General features: G+C 36.1%; 1 protein-coding gene across 3 annotated transcripts in view; it reads right to left on the bottom strand.

Moving 5' to 3' along the window:
• Positions 1-19,724, bottom strand: part of LOC137015101 (zinc finger protein 271-like) — a 448,677-nt gene that overhangs the window by 23,142 nt on the left and 405,811 nt on the right. Inside the window, exons 7-8 of one of the 3 annotated variants that reach the window (XM_067379804.1) lie at positions 15,629-16,737; positions 13,153-13,358 (exon numbers count right to left, since the gene is read on the bottom strand). In XM_067379804.1, coding sequence (XP_067235905.1) covers positions 13,153-13,358; positions 15,629-16,737 — 1,315 coding nt within the window. Of the gene's footprint in view, positions 1-4,411; positions 4,597-10,527; positions 10,647-13,152; positions 13,359-15,628; positions 16,738-19,724 lie in introns of those variants that run through there. The other 2 variants (XM_067379813.1, XM_067379821.1) reach the window with 2 other exon arrangements.

Here is a 19,724-nt window from a genome sequence, read left to right as displayed (position 1 = left end):
AGGTATACATCCGCACTAAAATATCAAGGTGAAAGTCATCATAGCTTGCGTAGAATAGACCCAGCTCCCAACCCAACTTTGAGAATAGATTAACGGCGATATTTTTTTTATCGCCCGATAAGAGTCTCGCGTTAACGCAGCACGTTAACGCCGTTAACGGCCCACCACTAATATATATATAATTAATTGAAATAATATGCTATTTGTGATTATTAATTGGAGTTGATCAGTACTTATTTTGCTAATGTGTGTGAATATGTTACTGATAATAACAATAGTAGCTTAATATAACAACAACTGTTATTTCTGCTAGTGTTAAGAAACCAAAACCAAACAGTTTTACTCATGTTGTCTGACATAAGATTTAACTAACTTTAATCTTGAACAATATGATTCGGGTTGTTTATCAAATCTGTGGTTTAATTTTACATATGATTTGACTTGTTCATGTTCTTTTTTAGAGAATGCAATGAGAGATCCTCGGATTGATCGAGCAGTGGGTCTCTGCAAAAAGCTGGTAAGCAGTTTCTCTTACAGCTGGCGACGTAAAAAGCAGCTGACGGAGGCACAAAGAGAACTGAAGCTTCCAGAGCATACACTGAAGACTGAGTGTCCCACAAGGTGGGGATCAAGGCAAGCAATGATTGCACGAGTCCTGGAGCAGCAGAGGGCGATTTCTCAGGTCTTGTCCAATGACAGAAAAGCCAGACACCTCATCCCTACCTGGCAGGACACAGATGTCCTTGAGGCCATAAACAAATCCCTCGGCCCTCTATTGGAATTTACTGATGCGCTTTCCAGTGAGAAGTATGTCAGCGTTTCCTTTGTGAAGCCAGTCCTCCACCTTTTCAGATCCTTCATCTTGAAAGTGAACGATGATGAGACAGACCTAACCTGCACCATCAAGACAAAAATCCTGAGCTATCTGGATGAAAAATACAATGACCCTCTGACACAAGAACTGCTTGATATGGCTTCTGCGCTAGATCCACGGTTCAAGCTCAGCTACGTCAGTGAGGACAATGTTGCACCAATTCATGCCAGACTGACTTCTGAAATGGCGAGGACTGCACCTGCAGCCATGGCTGTAAGTAAATGTATATAATTGCAGAATATATGATAAATTAATGCTTTTAAGTGGATTAAAATGATATGAAATCCAGTGGCTTAATGTAATGTCTGGAAATGAGTGTTGAATATGTTTAGATTATTAGGGCTATTTATTAATCATATCTTATTTTCTCTTCAAGGAGATGGGCCCAACAACTGATCCCCATGGTGAGACTGCTGAGGATGCACCCACTACAAAAAAGAAAAAGACCTTGGGGAGTTTCTTCAAGACTGCTGAGGGAGCAGCGGCAGCCACACAAAGACTCAGTCCTCTCCAAGAACAACAAGCTATACCTTCTGAGCTACAGTCGTACCTACAATCAGGTAACCTAGACAGTGAGGAGGACCCGCTAGACTGGTGGAGGGAACATCAGAGACTCTTCCCACGTCTCTCAAAACTGGCAAAGAAATACTTGTGCATCCCGGCTACAAGTTCTCCCTCTGAGAGGGTGTTCAGCACAGGGGGGAATGTGGTGACCTGCCTTCGCTCATCCCTCAAGCCAGAAAATGTTGACAGGCTAGTGTTTCTTTCCAAAAACCTGTAAACTACAGTACTCTTTTCGGCATAGTTCTTCTGCCTTGAAATGTTCTTATTTGGTTGCATTCTGTTATGGAATATTTGTTTCTTATTGATTGTATATTTTATTTTTAGTTTTATTCACATCCATTATGCAGGTACAACTTAAGTTTATATTTTGCTTCCTAAAATATATTTGAAAAATGTAAAATAGTGCCCTGAAGTTTTGCTACATTTTCTTTATTGTTTTAATTTATTTTTATTTATTCTTTAAGGAGATTCACTGAATTTTGGTGAATAAGAGGACCTATTTTATTTTGATGCACATATCTGTACATTAGCAGGAATGTTGCACAATATGGATGTGAAGGCAGTAAATGTAATTAGCTTGTGTGACAATAAAAAATTGTTTTGGTTAAAATCAACAAATAATCGTGCTAATTAATCGTGATCTCAATATTGATCAAAATAATCGTGATTATCATTTTGGCCCTTATCGTGCAGCCCTATTTAAACGGATGAGTTATAAAAAAAATTCACCCCCCTCACAGTTGTCATGAAGGGCAAAATTAGCAGTATAGACCAAAACCACAATTTGAACCAACTTGTAAACATGTTTTTTTTCTGCTATAAACTTGGCCAATTTAACACGGGACTCAATGAGATTCTGCTCTCTTTTGGAGCCTGTCCCTAGCGGCCAGTCGATGAATCGCAGTTTAAGTCACTTCCGTATTGGCTTCACGAGAGACTGGGGGAGGTTGCCGCTTGGTTAAGATAAACGCTGTTCAGCCTGTATAGGTGTTTAAATTGACTGATGTTACTTGATTATGTTCTGCTGCTATGACATTACGGATTCCATATTTATGTATGTTCGCTGTCAGTATTAGTTATATAACTTATAAACACATATGCACGGTCGCATTTCAGGTACCGCGCATGCGCTCTCAAGTTGTTTACATATTAGTTTGCACGTGCACAGCTCATGCCCAGTATTAGCACACACACATAGTTTGCATTGTATTGAACAGGCACTCTGTTTATTCAAGTATTTCATAACAGATATTGTAATGTTATATTTTTCCTTTATTGATCAGTATTTTATTAAATAAGCTTTATTAATATTGTGTTTATTTTATATATGTTTATATCCATATTTATATTTGTATTTTGTATTCATAGAACCACACATTCAATAAAGAATTTGGATTATAACCTGAGTGAGACATCCTTGTTCTGACCGGATAAACTGTAGCCTTCAACCAAACCCGGACTAGCAGTTAGATAAAGAATCACAAGATTTTTCAAATGAACTTTATTGTAAAGTGTTAGCGAATATGTGTTTAGAAGTCTGTTAAATTCATTTTACAAGAATAATGAACACACAAAGCACTGTTTGTATTCAGTATTGTGCATTTTTCCCTTACTACTTTATTTTATTAGTTGTTTAATTATGTTAATGGAACCAGAAAATTTCTTCCTACACATGACAAAAATTATTATTATTAGTATTGTCATAATTTAAAATGCAGTAAATGGTTAAACATGTTTTACATTTTTAGCTAAATCTCACCTGTCCTATTGTGCGACTGTCTCTGAGCATGGTTCAATACATTACAAGTTTTAAAAATTAAAAGGAAAAGCATACAAATGTTAATAAATACCTCAAGCATAATTTTTAGTAAATGGCAATACTATAAAGTGTTAAGTTTTGTTGTCCTTTGGTGTGACACCCCTAAATTATATTTTTTTAATTAAAAATGTATGTTAAACTACATAATCATGGAAAATTATGCAAATGTGTCTTGCTAACTGCTAATGACAGGTTAGCTATGAATAGCAAGGTCATTAACTGACTCAAAAGGCAATCAATATCCTATGGTGTGACACCTATTCTGTCACACCAGAGGACAAGGTCTCTTTAAAAAGCATTATAAATAATTAAATAAGATTATTATAAGATTTTCACACTTTTCTGATGTTTTGCAGAAAATTTGTACTGTTTAGTATCACATTTTATGCTTATTTTCATGACACTTTTTTGTTTTTGAGAGAAAGAATTGAGGGAGAGAAATGAGTGGGAGAAAGAGGACATGGAATTATAGGGAGAAAATTAACAGGGATCCACATTTAGAAGGGAAAAGATCCTAGAGAAGGACGCAAAGTACAAAAAAACAAACAAACAAAAAAAAACAACGAAATGACGCCTTAAAAATATCAGCCATATACTTTAAAAAATGTGATTTAAAAAAAATGTTGATGATGTACCAAAATTAAATGTTATTTCTTCTTTAACAAACTAAAAAAGATTTTTGGGCGTTAAAGTTTCAAAAATGCTGTCAAGGAGTCACCGCTCATAAATTCAACTAATCATTTTTTTCAGTGTACTACACCAACATCACAATTCACAGTTTCAGTTTCTTCTCCTTAACCCAATAACATAGGTCTTGAACTACATTACCCAAAATGCACCGCTGATTACTAGCGCGCGTTTCACTGTCAAACCACTCATGTCATCAAAAAGGACTGAAATGAAACTCAGAATAACATTAACAAGCCTCCTCAAACTCATTAAAATGAACATAGGACATAACAGATACTTCAGATGTTGTACCGTTCATAGAAACATGACACAATCGCACGTTTAAAGCTATAGCCTAACATTTAATTTAACACACAGCAGTATTAACACCACATTTTGTTCTGATTTTATCAGGTCGTAACTTCTATTTAATATGTTCTAAGAGCTTGTTTGAGCTGTCCATTAACACAAACACATAACATTACCTCTCCTCAGAGTGCTTCCCGCCAGCTGAAGAAGAGCGCGCAACACTGGGGAATGGTCCGTGTACAATCAGGGTATCTTCCGTTCATTCATGTTTTGATTTGATATTGAAGTCAGAAAAATGAGAAAACCGCACTTTTTTTCGTTTTTCATTTTTAAAATGAAAACGAAAAAAGAAAAAACTGGCTTGATTTTTCTTTTTTCGTTCTGGGGTTGGAAACAGATAAGCAGTTTGAAAATTCGATCTCTACATGTGGGTGGGAATGAAATGCCTCTTTCCGCTGATTGGTCAACGAGACGTCAAACCATGTCGTCATCAGTTGTTCATCGGTTCTGCTCAACAGAATAAAAGTCCCTCGCTCTACAGCTGTACTGATTCTTAACGTGTTTATTCTACATTTCATCTCTTTCTAGTGAATTCTAGCCAGACTAGTGAATGGCTTGACACAAATCGTTCTGATGCAGAGTCAGGGCTTAATTCTGTGTAGACATTAATTCATCACGTGAAATATTAGTTTATCTCATAAATATTAATTTACTTTGCAGCTGCACACAACTACCCCCAGCCTACAACTTTGATACATTGAGTGTAAAAATGTCTTTTGTTTTAGACAACATGGGATGGATTTGAAATTATAGATAGGCTATGAAATATATATATATATATATATATATATATATATATATATATATATATATATATATTATATAGCCTATATAATATAGCCTATAGCCTCAGCTAAACATTCATTCAATGTTTCCCAATGACCCTGTGCCGCCGCCACAGTTCATAAACCGAAAATATATATATATATATGTGTATTTTACAGTCACAGCATATCTATTGGGCCTATTCTGTTTTTTTTTTTTTTTTTTTTTTTTTTTTTCATAGAGAAGTGTAGGACGTCAAGTGTTAAATATTCAGTTATCCTATTCTGTATCATATATGTATATACTAGGGAACATGCTATTTTTTTTCCTTTTCTTAAAGTTATAACTTTTGTTTAAGGCAATATTCTGAGTTTATTTCATTAATATTGAGTATTAATGAATGTCACACAAACCGGTGTTTTAATTTCTCTGCCGACTAAACTTCCAACGCATATCAGAACCGTTGTGTGACTGACTCCTAGCGCACAGAGCCGTGTTTCATTCCTGAATGAATCAGAGTCTTTCAACAAATCAGTTGACTGAGTGATTCAATGGCCCAAAAGATTATAGAGATCCAATTGATATTATTCTTGAATGAATCAGCGTTTTGAACGAATCGCTTAAAATGACTCAATGACTTAAATGTCTCAATCATTAACACAATGACTTGCTGACACCTACTGGCAACATTAATTTCATAATCCAATTATCATTTCATTTTGTCATTTAAAATTTTCTGTATTCACAATGATGTGTAAAACAATAAGTATCATTACATTACGCAGTTGTAATTCCTACACATATACTGCCCTCTCTGAGCAATCTAACAACTCATAAATCTCAAAGCAACTTCAGGTGCTGCTTCTTTGACACCTCTGCAAGCCTCTGGTTGATACAGATTTAATTGGTAACAACCTATAGCATCATATTATTCTAATTTAATTGACAAAATGTAAGAACTTAACATTAAAGAAAGCATACATATTTAATAAGATTAGGAAAAAATCCCCAAATCCCCTGAAAATCAATTAATCAATTAAATCAATTACAGTTAATTTCTGACACAGACAGATGACAATAAATAGGCTATAAAAATACTCTTTATCTCATTATTGTTAGTGTTATTTCAGGGTTTTGATATATAGCCTAATATTGATAAAGTATAATTGATATCTTAAGAGAGCACTATAATGGTTATTTTTTAACACTGTTTTAATATTTTCCCCTTTATTTATTTATTTTACTTTTTTTAAATGTGGGATAGCCTATTTCAAATTGGCATAAAAGAGTTCACCTCCGTCATCAAATCATCGAATTCACATTTTAAGTCCATCTCTCTATAGCACCGCTTTGATGAACTAATAACATGTAATATATTTTCATATATTTCAAATTCATCCCATGTCCAAAACTCAGGGTGTTGTCTAAAACAAAAGTTATGACTGCTGCATATTTACATCGATAGGCTACAGATTTGCACTTTTTAATTCAACATTCACTGCCCACTGCATCGAGCAGCTTCGCTAGATTTTTATAGTTGGTCACTTCAATAAAACAGTCATTGTGCTAACGTTGTAGAATGGGAGTAATTGTGTGCAGCTGCAAAGTAAATTAATATTTGATGAGAGAGAGATGTAGAATAAAAGTGTTAAGAATCCGTACAGCTGTAGAGCGAGGGACTTTTATTCTGTTGATCTGAACCGATGAACAACTGATGACGACATGGTTTGACGTCTGGTTGACCAATCAGCGGAAAGAGGCGTTTCATTCCCGCCCATATGTAGGATCGAATATTCAAACTGGTTATTTGTTTCCTACCCCAGAACGAAAAAAGAAAAATCAAGCCAATTTTTTGTTTTTTCGTTTTCATTTTAAAAATGAAAAATTAAAAAAAGTGTGGTTTTCTCATTTTTCTGATTTCAATATCAAATCAAAACATGAATGAACGGAAGATACCCTGATTGAGTACGTTTTGATAGTTTGTTTTCCAATTTGAAATGAAATACGCAGAAATGAGAAAACGGTGGTTTCCCGTTTGTTCGTTTGTTAAAAAAAACGGAAAAACGAGATTTAGACTCGATTTTCGTTTTATCGGGTCACGGATAGAAAACGGAAACACGACTTCAAAACTCGTTTTCCACATGTGGGCGGTCATTACACGCCCCTTTCAGCCGATTGGTCAATCAAATCTGAGCCAGTGACGTCATCTTCAGTTCGTTCAACAAAATAACAGTCCTTGGCCGCTATATCAGTAGATGTCATAAATCGGCTTTCTTCTGTGCAACCTAACGCGTATTTCACAGAAATATTTATTTCAGAAATGTTAATCAGCACACAGACTGTTGTAATGCTGTTTGTAGTTTAATATGCATAGTGAAACTGCACTACCCACACAGAGGAGCGGATGAAAAGCACAGATTTATATAAAAAAATATATACAGTTTTTATTGTATTCTATTTTGAATAAATAGAATAAATCACAATAAATAAGCAGTGTAAGCAATTTTGAAAAACGAACAATAGCTCATCTCTCTTTATTTATTTATTTTATTTAGCCTAACATTGCCTGCTGAATATAGGCTAATGTTAATAACCCTTTGGTTAAAAGATTGAGGGAATATGTAAAGATCAAACATTAAAGATCAAAATTACAGCTACATAGCTATTTTTGTTATGACAAAAATAATATATAAATGTTAAGCCAAAACAAATTCATTTAAAGCTGAATTGAAACAGAAACCGGCGTTATAACTACCTCTCTAATTTGTCACAAATCCAAATGTTTCAATATTCACGATTTGGAGGCTAAACTATATTTATTATTTAAACGCTTTTATTGTAGGCTACACAGACTACTTAAAATGAGCAGTATAACTTTTTATATATTTGGTTGAATGTATGTTATTTTGACAGTTAACAGGCTGTGATGTCAAGTTACTAAAACTGATGTTGTGCGCGTGAGGCGCCGACACGTTCACTTGAATTTTCTTATAAAAGCGGAAACAACTTAAAATACTCAGACATTTATGGTCAAATATATGTAACATCATTCGAATCTGTGAAGGGTTAAATATGCCTATTATTTTTGTACACTCACAATAAAAACAAAACATTGCTCGTAAAATAAACAAAGAAATTTTCTGCCGTCTCGGTTTCCTTTCTGTGAACTTCTCAAAAATGAATCGACACTCATATTGTCGCATTTTTTCCCCTTTCATTTTGGTAATATGTTAATTAAGTGAAATAAATTTCGCGCATAGACATAGGCTATTTATTCCTTTTATATAATTGAATCCGTTCACAGAAGCGCGGCAGGTGCGTGATGATGATGAATCCTCATGTTCTGTTGTTTATTCTGCTATTTGTTCATGTAGGCTAAAACTAAACCCCTGGGATTTTTTTTAATGATTCATTTATCAAATTTCGTTTAATTCTAATTTAATATAATCTTGTCGGTTAATGAAACGATAATCGCATCAGTTAAAAAGTCAGGGGGAAAAAACAGAAATTATATTGACAAGGCAACAATAATTTTCGTTTAGTTTAAGTTTTTCAAAACATCCACAGAACTGCATACAGTAAATTTTCCCGCTGTTTAAGCCACGAATATTTACAAAATAAAATAATTACAAAGATGATAAAAGTTCTGTTTAATATACAAGAGTTTTTGTTTTGCTGTTGTCCACTAAAGCAATTGACGCAGAATCGCCAATAGCCGTTAAATCGAAATTGAAAGTAAAATGTTCAGGGCCATTTATAGCTAATTCATTAATAATGTTCACTGTGTTCATAAAAGTGTTTAATTTAAGAGATAAAATCTGTATGGCCATTTATAAGCTAAGGAAAACTAAAAAGCCCCCCGATGGTGATACCGTTATTAGGTGTTGCCACCTAGTGGATAGCCTATTTTCTAATATGACTGCATAGTCTACTGCAAGGAATGCGTCGGCTAAATGATTGAACTTAAATGTATAAAATGTTTCAAAACATTAAAATAAGAAAAATAAGAAAAGAAAAAACAAAAAGAAAAAAAGTGCAGCCACTGATCTATAATAGAGAATAGTCTATCATTATGTATAGCCTATTGATCGGTGGTAGTAGCCCAAAGGATGTCATGCGCTTGGTAACAGATGTACAGGCATTTACATTTTACATTTTAAAAACACAATGACAGCTTAAAAACAGACTTAATTAAATTTACTGTAGGTTTACTGTAGGTTTTTTAAAACCTCTCTTTTTTTTATCTGTGCAAACATATTTCTGTGAAATACGCGTTAGGTTGCACAGAAGAAAGCCGATTTATGACATCTACTGATATAGCAGCAGAGGACTATTATTTTGTTGAACGAACTGAAGATGACGTCACTGGCTCAGATTTGATAGACCAATCGGCTGAAAGGGGCGTGTAATGACCGCCCACATGTGGAAAACGAGTTTTGAAGTCGTGTTTCCGTTTTCTATTTGTGACCCGAAAAAAACGAAAATCGAGTCAAAATCTCGTTTTCCCGTTTTTTTTAACAAACGAAAAAACGGGAAACGACCGTTTTCTCGTTTCTGCGTATTTCATTTCAAATTGGAAAACAAACTATCAAAACGTACACGGACCGGGAATATACCATTGATCGAAGAGAGGGGGTTATGCTGAATTTGTAGCGCAACAGAACAAAACACATCTTTCTAATCAAACACATGCAGGGTAGGGAAGTGTTGCAGTTATAATGTTTGATATGCACCAAGACTAAATGATATGTAAAACAATTTCCATACTGTGTAAGTTTAATATCCCAACTCCCTTCCCCCACCTTAATGAAATATGGATCATCCCTTACTTACTCTCTCTGCACCCGACTGAGAAGCAATTTATCTATTTTACGTTTGAGAATAAGAACGTGTTCGCACCATTACTCCAATTTCAAATGGTTATTGAGTTTAGATTGTTTTTCTAATTAGGAGCTAAATATAAAAATAACAAAATATGGTAGCATTATCATTTAACAATATAATAAGTTTACAGTGGATTTATAAATTAATTAAAAGCATAAAAAAAGCAAAACACCTGATGCTCTTCTATGTTCATTTTCTATAAGTAGAAGTGCTGTATAGGTTTGTGTAATTAATTTTTAAAAAGGTACACCTCCATCTACTCTGACGAAAGTGACTTGAACGCACCTGCCATCGTGAACATGACTTCCCAAGAGGACTTGAACGCACCACATGTCAGAGGATGTAGGGTGAGCCGCTGTACCATGAGGGCGTACCATGAGGGCGCAAATTAATGCCGTTTTTATTCTTACATAATTTTTAAATATTAAAATCAATATTCTTATACATATTAAATGTCAAGAGAGAATGAGAATTAATAAAGGTATGCGTTTGTGTGTCGTTGTATTTGCTATCCCCCTCAGTCTCCAATTAATCAAACACACATCTCTACAATCCTCTACTGCAGCAAAAGATTTGCTCTTACCTTGGATTGAGAGCTTTGTACAATGATAAGAGATTTCAAGGTGGAGTCCACACCATAAATCCAAACATGAAGGGCATAAAACTGACGAGACCAGACAAAGAACAACAGAAAGGAAGGAACTTAAGTAGTGAAGAGAACAGGAAACCGAGTGGTGAGAAAAACAGGAACCAATGAAAACTCAAACAAATTTGTTCAAAACAAACAGACATGTGACATTTTATATTGTAAAATATGCTTATTAGGGCACTGATGTGAGGACCCTATTGTAATTGCTCAGTCAATTATTCTTCTCCAAAACGAATCTTTGATGGCCTAAACATGGTTGGAAACTCTGAAAACTCATCAGAAGTGGTGAAAATTTACTTGTGATATGGGTTTCAGAATTAGGTGTGGCAAAATTTTGTTATATTTAATATGTCTTTTACTTTGGTTAAAAAAAATAATAATTCCAGTAAGTTCAGACAGCCAAAACCTAAATATGTGGTGACTTTGGTGACATCTGGTGACATATGATGGTATAAAAATATCAATAGTCACTATATGGCTGTAGTCCTCAATGGCTGCATATAGGCTGACATCTATAAACCATTGTTGTAATGAACTTTACCTCTTAAGTTTTAGATTTTATCACAAGTTAAATTTTTTAAAAACCATTTGTGTTGGGTGAGAGACAAATATGACCATGCTATAAGAAAAAGACAAAGTAGGAGACAAGTAAATGGTAACAACAGATAAGTATAAACAATGTACAACATGTTTTGTTTGGAAGCATCAACAAATCTTGCAGTAGGACTTTGATCTGAAGCGTGTGTGTGTGTGTGTGTGTGTGTGTGTGTGTCTCCTCAGAAGACTCGACGCTGACTGAAATGACGGAGCGGTGACGTCATTGGTCAGAGACTGCTGTCCGGGGAGAGGGCGCTGAGCTCTGAATATTGGCCCGAACCCAGAGTACTTCCCCTGGTGTGGTAAAAGTAGATATAACTAGAAGTGAGGAGATGGGTGGAGGAGAGATGCTGATAAACTAAGTGTGATGAATTTATTCCTTGATTAACTGAATGCTCTCCACCTGTGCTAATTAGGTTAATTATCTGAACTTGCTCCTCCCGAACTTTGTTAATAAAACATCATTTGGTAAAAACTGTGTGTTGTTTAAAGTTCATAGTAATTGTTCTGACTTCATGAAGCCTGATGGTGTGAATGAACATCCAACTGACTAGAAAAAACTCTTTCAAATGTATATATGATATTGGATATCAAGGGTGAAACTGTTAATAATGTAGACAGACAACAATTTCATTTAATGACAGTCATGTGTGGGTGAAATTATTTATTATACAAAAAATATAAATGAAAACATGTAAAGCCCCCAAAACAATCATGACTTTCACTTTCAGAACTAAAATGATTCCTGACACAAGCAGTATATGCACAGAATAAAAACAATAACAAGTTTAATCAATCATTACTTGAAGCAAAAAAAAAAAATAAGTAAAAGTGAGAATAAATGAGACAGATCTCTCTTTATACTGACTTATAAGAGAGCCAGAGTATCTCAAGAGAAGAAGAGAAGCAAAATGTCCAGTTTCTTAATTATGTGAAAGAATATCTTGGATTTCCATGGAAGAACCGAAGTGGAAGAGAAACTAGATGTTCAAATGAAAAATGAAGAACGAGTTTTAAAAAATACATTCAGATTCATGGCCTCTTCTTCAGCTCCTTCAAAGCTTTTTTCCAGTGTGAATTTTCTGTCGCTCTTTCATTTCATCGTCTTTAGTAAAGAACACACCGCCGTGTCTTTTCTGCTGTAATATTATTTTTTACACTTTTATCTTGTTTTTCTTTTCTTGTTCATGTCCATCAGATCTAAAAGAAACATTAAATCATGTGAGATTTCAAATGAGAGACAAACGTGAAATGAAAAGTGAAGCTCAAAGATCATGAAGAGTTCAATAGTCATTTTAATCCATCAGATCTGATCAACAACTGCTGTCACGATTATGATCTATTTTAATGTCATCAAGATGATTTGTGTTATAAATCACTAGTTTGGTCATGAAACTCTAGATGGCGCAGGCTTGTAATCTGTAAGATATCACATCATTTCCTACATGACTCAAGCTGATTGGCCAATGCTGCTTCTGCAGCCAATGAGATGCTTGCTCAATATTTAAATAGTTTCAGGGCTGCGTCTGAAAACTGGAAAATGTTGCCTTCAGAGGACACATTTCAAGATAGGAAGGCATCAAGGCACATCCAAATCCATTGTTAGCTTTACTTATCATCTCCTGAGATACCTTCATATGATCGATTTTTGAAGACAGCATAGATGTATCCTTCACTGCCTTTAATATCCCACAATCCTGTGCTTTCCATTCTGTGAGAGTTGAGCTAGAAAAATAAAGATGACATCCAAAAGTTGCGTTTGTGTGTAAATGTACGTTTTTGACCAACATTTTCCAATTTTGATGTCATTTCTAGCGAGGAATTACTACTGCATCAATTAAAGGGGCTCTATGTAAGAATGACGGCTAGTGGTTAAAATGGGTACTGCAGTTCATATTTAAAATATTGTTCGCCCCGCCCCCTCCACCTCATCCTGACTGATTGAATGTCTTTTAACAGTATGAACACATGTAAGGTTTTTCTCCAGTGTGAATCTTCATGTGTATCTTCAGGATACTTTTACGAGAGAAACTCGTTCCACACTGATCACATATGTGCGCCTTCTCTCCAATGTGGATCCTCTCGTGTGTTTTCAGATGTGATGACTGACTGAATCTCTTGTCACAGTGTGAACACTTGTAAGGTTTTTCTCCAGTGTGAATCCTCTGGTGCACTTTTAATTGGACGCTCTGACGGGTTGCCAGTTTGAAGACACGTACCAGGAGTGACTTTAGAAGGTGAGGTGACTTACACACTGTAAAATAATTAGTTGATTTATGGGTTAATGATGAGTTGATATCGTGTTTTAATACGCTCCCGTTCATAGAGATTTTTAGATGGATGCTGAGGCTTTTAAGGTTGGGTAGAATCTGCGATCTCTGACCCAGTTTGTTCACTGGCTTCCATGGCTGCAATTTGCTGCATGTGTTTTTCGACAACTGGCAACTCAGAGTGGCGAAATACTATTAGGTAAATTAGCAACGTGCGGTCTTGCACAGACCGAAAAAAAACAAACAAATTCTGACACGGAAAGCAAATTTCAAAGTACAATAACTGGCTGTAGCAATGGTTTTCAGAGAAAATATCAGTACGTGAACTGAGCATATTTAATAAATATCTGCAAACATATTATGGTATTTTAATGCTTTAATACAGTCAAAAACTTACATAGAGTCCCTTTAAATATTTGTTGTGAGATAGGCGGGAAGAGTTGTCTCGACAAAGAAGAACTTTTCCTTTACAGCATGCGATTTTAAATATTTTAAGATGATATGTATTCACTGGTTATTGTTGTATACTGCAACTAATTAAGCACTTTAACTCTACAAATTTTATTTTTATAAAAGCACAATGTGTTACTGTGATTTTACTGGTGTAGCTATAATTGTATTTTGTTCACTGATGAAATATGGTTAATATGCTGGTAAATCTGTACACTGCAAATTCCCCAGAGTTAAATCAACTCTGCTCAGATTACAAATGGTCCCTGTCCCTCTCTATATAGTGTTAAAGTGACACCGAAGCAGAGTGAAAGTTAATGAGATAATTAAATGATTAAGTTACAATTGAGCAGTAGTGATGAACACCTGCTGTCAACAAGCATAATCACTGAAAAGAAACACAATAGCCGTGTTTCCACTGTCGGGCCTAAAGCGGGTGTGCTAGTGCGTGCCAGGGCCAGTTGCGTTTCCACTGTCACTTTCGAGGCTTGATCGTGCCTCGTCGGGTCTTCCTCAGGGCCAACAGCCCGGGTTTTTCGGCCTGCCGAATACGTTCGGTGAAGCGCTGCGGAGCTTCTGGCCCGATGGTGGAAATGCAGCTTGATTTTGGGCTCGGTGCTACAAGTCCGGGGCTATTAGCCTAGCCTGGCCCGCTGAAAGCCCTGGCTCGCACTGGCCCGACAGTGAAAAGGTGGCTAATAACTACAAAGGACTTCCAGCCACAGCCTTAGATGAAATCTCTCAAGATCTGATTAAACAACTCCACAAACAACATTATCTCATTGACTTTAACTCTTCAAAGCTTCAGTGCTATTTTAACTCTGTGTACAGAGGGACCATATGTTCTCTGAGCAGAGTTGATTTAACTCTGGGGATTTTGCTGTGTATGTTCTATTGATGTTCAGCTATGAATTGTAATGGATAAAACCTGAATAAAGCTGTTGATGTGAAGTAATACCTTGTGTTACTAAATATATAACAGTAAAATTAATAACAATAAAAAAAAACAATGCCGTTCATCAATACGCTAAAATCTACTGTTAGCAACTACTGGATAAATGGTGCCAGTAAGTTACTGTTACTGATGAACATTTTACCGTGTATGAATGAATGAAGAATGTTTATAGTGCTTTACTATGTACCACTGTTCACCCTAAGTACTTCATAATCACATCAGGGGTCGCTCCACAGCGACAGCAGACACAGAGCAACAGCGCCAACTATAGGTGGAGAGGAGAGATTTGACCGTGGCTAACTTACACCTAAAGGCCGGAACACACCAAGCCGACGGTCGGCCGACTAAGTTTTCTCAGTGTGTTCTGCACCGTTGGCTGAAGTTGGTCCTCGTTGGCTTTCTTTCGGCTGATTCGAAATGTTGAATCGGCGTCGGAGCTCGTCGGTCCGTTGGGCCATCTGATCATTCTGATTGGCCGTTCAGCTATTGCCACCTACTGGTACGGAAAGGCATTTGATCTTTCGCAGGTGCAGATCTGATGTGCTACTTGGCTGTCGGCTGTCGAGCGTTGGTTTGGTGTGTCAGGGCAACTTTGGACAACTTGTGAACCAACCTCACAGTCTGCTTTTGTCATCACTAGTTCATCGGCATCGGCTTGGTGTGTTGCGGCCTTAAGAGACGTTGTTGATCAGTACAAAAAATAAACTGCTTACCATGATTTCAGACTGTGCTGATGTGGTTTCTCCACTGCATGGATCTTCATGTGTAGCTTCAGGTGATTTTTAATAGTGAAACTCTTTCCACACTGATCACACGTGTGCGGCTTCTCTCCAGTGTGGATCCTCTCATGTGTTTTCAGAGATGATGACGTATTGAATCTCTTGTCACAGTGTGAACACTTGTAAGGTTTTTCTCCAGTGTGGATCCTCTCATGTGATTTCAGACATCCTGACTGATTGAATGTCTTGTAACAGTATGAACACATGTAAGGTTTTTCTCCAGTGTGAATCATCATGTGTATCTTCAGGTATTTTTTAATAGAGAAACTCTTTCCACACTGATCACACGTGAGCGGCTTCTCTCCAGTGTGGTTCATCTCATGTGTTTTCAGATTTGATGACTGACTGAATCTCTTGTCACAGTGTGAACACTTGTAAGGTTTTTCTCCAGTGTGGATCCTCTCATGGTTATTCAGAGATGTTGACCGACTAAATCTCTTGTCACAGTGTGAACACTTGTAAGGTTTTTCTCCAGTGTGGATCTTCATGTGTATCTTCAGGATACTTTTATGAGAGAAACTCTTTCCACACTGATCACACGTGTGCGGTTTCTCTCCAGTGTGGATCCTCTCATGTGTTTTCAGATGTGTTGACTGACTGAATCTCTTGTCACAGTGTGAACACTTGTAAGGTTTTTCTCCAGTGTGAATTCTCTGGTGCACTTTTAATTGGTTTGCTGAAGTAAAGGTCTTCTCACACTCAAAGCACATGTACTCTCTCACAGCAGTATGAATTTTCTGATGTGCATTTAAAATTTTCAGCAGTGAAAAACTCTTTCCACACACAGAACATGAATGTGGCTTCTCCTTCGTATGAACTTTCAGGTGTTCCTTCAGAGCTGATTCCCCACGAAATGTTTTGTCACATTGATCACATGTGAACGGTCTCTCTCCGGTGTGGATCCTCTTGTGTTCTTTAAGGCGTGATGGTCGCTTGAAACTCTTTCCACACTGATCACATGTGAACGGCTTCTCTCCAGTGTGAATCATCATGTGTTCTTTAAGGGTTGATGATTGTCTGAAACTCTTCCCACATTGATCGCATGTGAATGGTTTCTCTCCAGTGTGAACTGTCATGTGATTCTTAAAATTTCCTTTTAGTGAGAATCTCTTCCCACACTGATCACATGTGAACGGCTTCTCTCCAGTGTGGATCATCATGTGAAGGTCTAGGCAAGATTTCTTTGTGAAACTCTTTCCACACTGAGTGCAGGTTGTAGATTTCTTGGCTCTTCTTTTCTTTAAAAATGTCTTTTTAGTCTTTGAGAGACTCAAAGGTTTTTCTTCAGGTGTGTCATGATGTTTCTCCTCCACTTCACTCAGTTCTTCACTCTCCCCGCTCTCTTCTATAGGGTTGAAATGAAAGAAACAAAACTTTAATTTTCAGTACATCAAAATAATTTAAAATGAGAAATATGAAGTGAAAGGTCGGAAAATTGAGACTTGCTGTGACAGACAACTGCTATAAATATTCTGATCATTTTGATGCATTTTTATAAATGACCCATATGTCCCTGAAACTTTCCAGGAATAAGGTACAATAATCTTTCAATTGTAAGGAACCACCTGGCAGCCCAACAGCATGGACGAAGGTATAATGCATGTCTTTTCAGTGCCCCTGTGAATTTCTCTTAAATTATTAGGATTTAGTTTCAATTTCACTTAAGCTCCACGCTTAATCTGACTCCACAGGATCAGGCCCAAATAAAGAGAAACACCCGCAATGCCTTTTCTCGAGTGTTTCTAGAGAGGAGGTTATGCTAAATGGGTAGTGCAACAGAACATAACACATCTGTCTAATCAAATGCATCCAGGGTAGGGCAGTGTTGCAGTTATAATGTTTGATATGCATCAAGATATGTAAAACAATTACAATTACAATACAACAAACACTGTAAGTTTAATATCCCAACCGCCTTTCCCCACCTTAATGAAATATGGATCATCCCTTACTCAATCTCTCTGCACCCGATTGAGAAGCAACTTGTCTATTTTACAAAGTTTGATGATTTAGAACATTTTCACACCATTACATGACTCCAATTTCAAATGGTTATTAAATTTAGATTGTGTTTTTATTTAGGAGCTAGGCATAAATATTGGTTATGTATTAATTTAGATTATTCTGGGTTATTTATAGATTATTCATTCAATAGGGACTTGATGTCACACAGGGTTGTGCCCCGGTTTGTGCGGATCTCACAGGCACAAACTTGCAAGTCAGGGGCTGTATTCACAAAACATTTTATCTTACCACAAAGAGTTTTCCTAAATGGCAGTAAAAGTTCTTAGTTAAGTGTTTACTCTTAAAACCTATTCACAAAGCTTTTACTAAGGAATAGAGAGAAGTCTTAAGATAAGAGAAAGGGCAGGGTTGAACTCGGTCTATAAAATTGTCTATCAGCTCGAGAAGAGGTATACACAGACGAGAGCTGACTCACCTATAGTTACCTTGACAGATTTCTGCATCCCTCCGCCACCCCATACCTCACTCTTGGCTGGGGTCAGATCACGGTATTAGCGCCTCAGTTCAAACAGCAGCGCGAGTTAATACAATCTTCTTTTCCTCACTAATACTACTTACAGAATAAACATGCATGAACATCTGAAGGTATGTTGAAAGTTACAAAAAAGTCTCCAAAAAAGTTGGGACACTGTACAAATTGTGAATATAAACAGAATGCAATGATGTGGAAGTTTCAAATTTCAATATTTTATTCAGAATACAACATAAATGACATATCAAATGTTTAACCCTCTAGAGTCTGAGGCTGATTTGAGGCCTGGAGAAGTTTTGACATGCCCTGACATTTGTGCTTTTTTCAGTTGTTCATAAACATATTAATGGAAAAAGTGTCATTACACTGTATTCAGCACAAACTAGGCTACCATAATATGTGAGGAACATGTATGTACATGTTTGTGTTTTTGAAAGAATAACATTTATGCGTGGTTATTGAAAAAAACAAAAAAAGTCACTGAAATAAGGCCAAAAAATAATATTATATATGTGTTCACAAGACTTCTGGGTATTGGAGATTGTAGACTAGAGTTTTTGCTTAGAAATTTTGTAAACATTATCCTGCCTACTCGATCATATAAAACAATATATTGATTTAGTTTTTGTAAGACACTTTTTGTCAAGAAACAGTATGCATGGAGGCATGAATCATCATGAATAATGGGTCATTTACACCTGAGAAGACAAAAGAATTGCATTATGAGTTGTAATGACCTGCATATTAATGAGGCCTTTCAGTCAGGTAGGCTGCGAAAAAACCCTCTGTGATCATGTCTCAAGCTCATCATGGTGTATATCAAACATACAAAAAAAAAAAAAAAAAAAAAAAACTGCAATACTGTGAAATATTATGACAATTTAAAATAATGGTATTCTATTATATACTTTAAAATAAAATGCATTTCTGTGATGCAAAGTGTCTGAACAATTTTGTTACCTTTATGGCATTTCATATAACCTTTTAGCTTAAAAGCATGCACATTTGGAGAAATATTGATGGATTCTCATATGTTTGTCAATTTTCCATACAGAGGAGTAATATTTATTCAATATTTATTGTCATCACTGAGAGCGCTGGGTACTGTGTTTTCAATTCATACTTGCAGCCAGAGGGCGCTCTGTACACCTTTAGTTCACAAACTAATCTAAAGAAGAACAGGTCATGTGACATTCCAGGAACTAAGGCCAGAGATCGCTAACTATGGCTATTAAAAACACTTTTGAAGACAATAAATACACGATTGAGACGATGTATGCATGTATTGCCTCAGAATTTGCGTCTGAATAGTGCTCCCTCCGTGGGCATGGCCGCATTAGCAGATAATGAGATGAATCACGGACTTCTGACATGGCTCTCTTTTCATACAGATTACTTAAACAGAATATTTGTTTTCGATTTGATTTTCGATTTTCAAGATTTAAAACCTGACATTTCAACGTTTCTTTAGACATAAGTCTAATTTTTTTCACTAAGTTACAGTTCATTTTCTGAGAACTATCAGATTGGACTTCGTTCAGAGGGAGATGACAGATCATGCATCACGTTAGTTTTCTTTTATT

This window comes from Chanodichthys erythropterus, chromosome 3 (genome assembly GCF_024489055.1).
Source record: "Chanodichthys erythropterus isolate Z2021 chromosome 3, ASM2448905v1, whole genome shotgun sequence".
NCBI lineage: Eukaryota > Metazoa > Chordata > Actinopteri > Cypriniformes > Xenocyprididae > Chanodichthys > Chanodichthys erythropterus.
The sequence above is the reverse complement of the archived record's forward strand: the minus strand, read 5'-3'. Positions and strand labels throughout refer to the sequence as shown.